The following is a 6,241-nucleotide window of genomic DNA, read 5'->3' on the forward strand; positions in this document are numbered from 1 at the left end:
TATGTCAGGTTCTCTTGATACCATCAAGACAACTATAGTAGCTCTTGCTGTTCTCCAATGTATTGCCGTCGATATGAATGATCCTGATTTTGGTAAGAAAACAATTCAAAATAACAGATATTCCTTACATTAGAATTTTGTGTGTAATAATGCTGTGCTTTATAATTGGATTCCAATAGATGATGGTGATGGTGAAGGCGATGAGGATGCAGTAGCAGGACCAGTAGCAGGTGACGGTGCTGACATGGAATTGGAAGGAGCTCCAAACATGAACCAGACCGGAAATGCAAATAGACAGGTCTTCATTCGTCAACATTTTTAAAGAGTATGTAAGTTTTGTTTAGTAAGAAAATCAATAAGTTTGTTTAATATCATATTAATTTATTTATAAAATGCATGATATTTAATAAGAGAATAGATACATCAAGTCATCATACTAGGTTGCCTGTTTCGTGGTGACTATTTATTTAAGGACTGCTTACAGTGGAAGATCCTTGTCTACAAATAATAATAACAAATTAGAATAATATTAATTATTGATAGTAAATATAACAGAATGTAGAAATACACTTTAAAATATCTGAAATATTCATTATTCTTCGACTATCATATTGTTGAATCCGTCAAAGACAGAGCTTCTTCTGAATGAAGCGTTAGAGCAGTAAGAAGACATTTTAAATGTACGATATTACACGCAAATGAATGGAAATGAATAAATACTAACCGTTGGTGGAGAATTGGTCCCCTGGGCACGCGCAGCAGCGGGACTCTCCACTGACACCTCTTAAGCGGGGGGCTAGGGGGTTGGGGGTGTTTCTTTGCGCATCAACATGTTTGTATTATGCTCTTCCTCCATCAACCTTATTCGAGCATGAATAATGTTCCTGGACTCTTCCTCCATCAACCTTATTTTATTTTCAGCTTCCAGTACATTCAGCCGAAGGTTGGCCCTGGACTCGTCTTCAGTCAACCTTATTCGAGTCTGAATTATTTGCCTGGACTCATTCTCCATACGCTCCATTTTCTTCGTGTACTCCAGGTGAATCATTTTTTTGGTTTCTTCCCATACTTTCACCGACAAGTCATCAGGTTTGGCTTTCTGAAAAAAAACAACATAAATCTTTCATACCTGGTTTAAAATAATTGTGCTGTTTAATCTATTTTCTACTTTTTTTCTGTTTTGATATATTTAATCTGTATGTTTACACTTCATTCAACATGTATGGTGATTTGATGTATCTTTTCTTAATAATTAAATATGCATTTTATAAATAAAAAAATATGAAATTAAACAAATTTATTGATTTTCTTACTAAACTTTTAATTTTGGTCCGACAATAAAGTCTGTTATACAAATGGCAATGAAGTGTAATGTGTGACCTACTTTAGTGAAGAGTCGCCTCCGGGGTGAAGAGCGCAGCGGGACAGTGTGTGCTGGTGGCGGTGCTGGTAGAGCTGGCTGTGGAACTCGTTGTGGTGCTGGTGCTGGTTGTGGCAAAGGTGATTGTGGTCGGGCAGCAGCTACGTTTGTGGGCGAAATCTGTAATAATAAAACACCATTTGCAAACTTTTATTCTATCTTTATACATTAAATACAAGTTCAGTTTCGATAGAACAATCAATATTTTAATAAAATTATTATCATCGTACAAATTCATCTTTTGAATAAAATAAAGCTACAATATTTACCTTTGCAGAATACGAATTACTATCGTGACAGTTGCTGTCCACCGCAAATTCATTGGGCAACATGTCCACCAGTGAGTAGATTTCCTCCGACGGGCTTGTCGGTCTCGGCCCTCCACCGGTTGCCATTATCGCCCTACGATAGAGGCTCAGTGTGTTTTTGGATGTTAATTTGTACAGTTTCCACTGTGCTTGGATTTGAGATAGATCCCTTGGGAAATCGCTCAGGGTGTTAAATCTGAAAAATAGTGGATTATTAATTAAGTGGCATAAGTAGGTACATTGATCTTAACCAATGAATTATTTACAACGGTTATTTTTTATTAAAAATAGATACTTACCAAAGCTATGAAGGGAAGTGTAGAAAAGTTAAAAATATATAGGTATACTTACTTCATTACGATACTTTTCCAAGCCTCCCTCTTGGAAATTAGGGTATTTGTATTAGAATTTTTATTCTCCACCACTTTAATGTGATCAGCCATGCAATCCTTTAATAACGCCTACACGGAAAACAATCATTAAACACTAATTTCAAATAAATAAAACATTACAGCCAAGATAAGAGGTTAAAAACAAACCTTTTCAACATCACCCCAATTTTTATTCCGCTTCCTTCTAATTTTCAATTCGGTTTTAATCATATTGCCAGGCATTCGATGACAGAATCTGACATATGAATAAACGTGAAGTTGGTTGCGCGCCGCGGAATGCGAAATAAATCAGAGTGTTGCCACTCTAAAAAAACCATAACAAATAATCCATCTAATCTCTCTATGGGTATAATATATTAAATCAGCGGCTTAGGCCCCAACTCCAGTATAGCTAGTACAACGCTGGAACGGCGATTTAGCGATTTTTCATGAGTAAGACAGTTAGTTTATAATATATTTAGATTTTAAATTTAAATCTACGAAAGTACAGCGTCGGGATAGTGTAAATTAAAATCAATTAATTACTGCAATTAAATTCAATCAAGTTTTACAATTTAATCAAATAATAATACTTAATTAAATCACAAATCATTCAATTCAACAAAAACATGAGAATATTCAATATAAAAGCATCCGATAAAATCAAAATGCGGTCAGTAGTAAATTCCACATCGACGATGTGGAATTTCTGCTTTTTGCCTAATTATACTATATTTAATTATTTTATATTTTGCCAAATTATACTAAGAAATATCCAATATTAGCAACTGCTTAATCTTACAATCAAACATCGACAAATGACACAATTGATGTATCGCTTACCACTTATTTTTTAACGTTGATAAATATAAGACACTAAAATTTTGTCGAATCAAGACTCCGTAATCATTTAACTACGCTATTGACACTAAAATCGTGGAAAAGGTTTTGAAATTAGGGATCTTAGAGTTATTTTTGACACCCAATTAAAATTTGTAAATCACATACAATAAATTACTAATAAAGCATGAAGATATTCGGATTTATAATCAGAACTATCAAATAATTTGATTCACTGGAAGTTATTAAAATCGTTAATTTGTCGATAGTACTCAGTTTTTTAGAATACAATTCAATAGTGTGGTCTCCGTACTATCAAATTCATATGAGAAATCTTGAACGTGTGCAGCACAAATTTTTCGATTTATTAACTTCAAACTTCACTTACCTATTCAAAACATAAAACTATACGTTCATACTGAATACGCTTAAAATACATACCCTAGAAAATAGAAGAAAAATAAATGGCTTAACTTTATTGGATAAAATTATTCATTCCAAACTAGACGGTTATGAACTCTTGCATCTGCATCGACTTTAAAGTACCAAATCGAGCAACCAGGCAAAATATAGGTCTAACTATCTCTCACACGCATCTATATCTCGCCTTCACATACTTCACCTCGAATATCGACATATTTAATATAAGAATAAATATATATATTTTTTCGTTTACTTCTTATTGTAAATTATTTGTATTCACTTACCTATCATCAACCTGTTCTATCAATTTGTATTATTTTCATGCCATCTGCACTTTTAAAACTAGTTTATTTATTTTTCGTTTTTCTTATATTGTGTACATTTAAAAGGAAAATTATATGTGCCATTTAAATTTTTTTATATTTGGTTATTTATTTTGTTATTTAAAAAAAAAAAAAAACTTCTGTCGTCACTGTATTATGCAGTAAATCATGTAAAAAATGTATGATGTAAAAGCCCATCGGGAAAAGTTGGGAGCAGTTGGGACTATTGTGCGGTACTCACATAAAAAACAGTTTTATTATAAATAAACTGATGCTATCGTTTTTATTAGTTTGTAAGAAAGTTACCTGCAAGAAAATATCCTTACATTTAACACCATCCTTCAGAGTTCAAAAGAGGTCCTTTCTAGCTATGCTAAGCCCAAAGACGGTTCTAAAAATATATTCACTTGAAGCTAACCACAGGAGCTTATTTGGCCATATTTTGGCCACTTGCAAAACACGCGAGCTTACGCTGGTCAAATAACTGTTCACAAAATTTCTTGTAATAAGTACAATTTTAAACCATTTTTGGTAACAATCCGACGATTTTCACGTGTTTGTGTATGTGTTATATCTGTCTTACTTTGCAGATTTAAGGGTCAGGAACTTTTTGTTAAAAGTAAAAGGTTCTACTTATAATTGCGTTTATTTACGTTACAAATAATATGTCTGGATTTAGCTACACTGTTTATTACCCGAGGGTTGATAATTCTCTGGTTTGAGAAGCTTGTTCAATGTCACTATAACCTCCAAGCATCTGTTACACTCTAGCGACATCTGACGTACTCTGAAGTAAGCTTTATGACTAGCGCCATCTATAGCTTACATTTTCAACTTATTACCATACATCACAGTCTGTAATGATTATATTTTTATTTTTTTATAAAATCTACAAACTTAAGATAAATTACGAAATATTGGTAAATTTATTGGCTCTAAACAGTTCATCTGTTTTCGTGTCAATATTCGGAGTTATGATTTTTTGAATGATCGCGGGAGAATACAAAACCAAACATACGAAAATATCCAATGCTCAACACATTGTGTCGTCAATATCTTGTAGCTCCAGTAAAAACTATAAGGCAAAAACTAGTATGAATTAAGCAGCGAAATCTCTCCAACATTGTGAAATTAGCATTTCGTTTATCATTTATTTATAGATTAGCACAACTAATTTTAGCTCGTAGCGTTATTTTGATCTAGCTCGTAAAATTATTCAAAAAACCTATGAAACTGTAAATAAAATGTAAGAAAAGATGCAATTTTCCATTGTTTAGAAAAAAATACAAATATCTTTTAAATATCGAATGAATTCAGAAACATTTTATTCTAAATGTTCGTGTTATATATTATTTCAAACCTATGAAATGAAGGTCAACTCGTAATCATGGTAAGACTTGAGGTGACTAAATGTAAATATTTTCAAACGATTATAATTTACCAATAAGGTCATAGATGTGGAAGTAAAGGGTGTCCAAGAATTCGGATCTCTAGTTTCAGAATTTACTGGTTTTGGGATAATGGACCGCGAAGAAAATGCTGAGGATAGTAGAGTATTGTAAATTGTGACTACATTTCTCAAAAGTATCATAAGTTGAGAAAAGAATCAGTTATAATACCATATTAAATAATATCTCTAGTGCGCAAACAATATTCGCTTGTAGCGGAGAATAAACAATATTTATTCGCGTGTTATTTGGATGAGCGCGCATTTCACCCCTAAATACATGCATATTTCAAAGTGAAATATTTGTCACAGTCTGCGGGCTAGGGCCGTTTTCTCGCGATGCGGGAAGTTACACGATGCCAGGAAAGTCATTGCATTTAATTATGAGAAAATTTCAATCTGCAACATTATTACTAAAATAGAAACAAAATGTTTTTTTACTTTTAAATTATTAGAAGTAGTTTTATTTTCTTTATTGCATCCACCAAAATTAGAGATATCCTTAAAGATGTTTTAGTGTATATAGGATAGGAGAGGAACGGTACAAGGGATGAATGGAGACGGTTTTAATTATACACAGTAGTTTTTGGTAAGGGATACACTGAAAGCGTCTGACACATTTGAGTTACTTACGGACCAACAAGCACTTGTAAATTTTACATATTTGCAATATTTTGATCCGTCAATTACAACATTAAGCTGGGTAGGCACCATTGGGTATGATGCAAAGATAAAACTGACCATCAAATGAATTCTTAACCTGCAGGTTGTTGTAGTATTAGGATAACTTATGGAAGAAAGCAATATCTTTCAGCTTGAAATTTTGTTCAAATTTTTGTATATAACCCAGAAAAAAACGTTTTTGAGTATTTCTGAAAGATTTTTTTTTGTGTCAAGAGAGGCACAGAGCACAAATTAAATTATTTCCTGCTACTCCTTAATTCCTTTCATAAACAAATCAAGTTCGCTAGAGTAATTTTATTTTTGGGGATATTAAACCACGTTGCGCAACCTCCTTCTTTAGGGCAGATGTATTTGTAGATGTGTATTTAAATGATGATGGATACACTAATACTGTACGAAATGTTGGCTAAAAAAGGTAGCGCAAC

General features: G+C 32.8%; 1 protein-coding gene across 1 annotated transcript; it reads right to left on the minus strand.

Annotated features, from left to right (window-relative positions):
- Positions 1-318: 318 nt before the first annotated feature.
- On the minus strand, positions 319-1,815 carry LOC149423005 (uncharacterized). Its single transcript, XM_089633036.1, has 3 exons — positions 1,690-1,815; positions 1,385-1,540; positions 319-1,099 (listed from the first exon to the last, which is right to left on the minus strand). The coding sequence occupies exons 1-3, from the start codon at positions 1,813-1,815 to the stop codon at positions 797-799; spliced, it is 585 nt and encodes a 194-aa protein (XP_089489162.1). The 3' UTR covers positions 319-796.
- Positions 1,816-6,241: the final 4,426 nt, after the last annotated feature.

The sequence above is a fragment of the Hesperophylax consimilis genome, chromosome 6 (genome assembly GCF_061612785.1).
Source record: "Hesperophylax consimilis isolate HC1 chromosome 6, BYU_Hcon_1.0, whole genome shotgun sequence".
NCBI classification, from domain to species: Eukaryota; Metazoa; Arthropoda; class Insecta; order Trichoptera; family Limnephilidae; genus Hesperophylax; species Hesperophylax consimilis.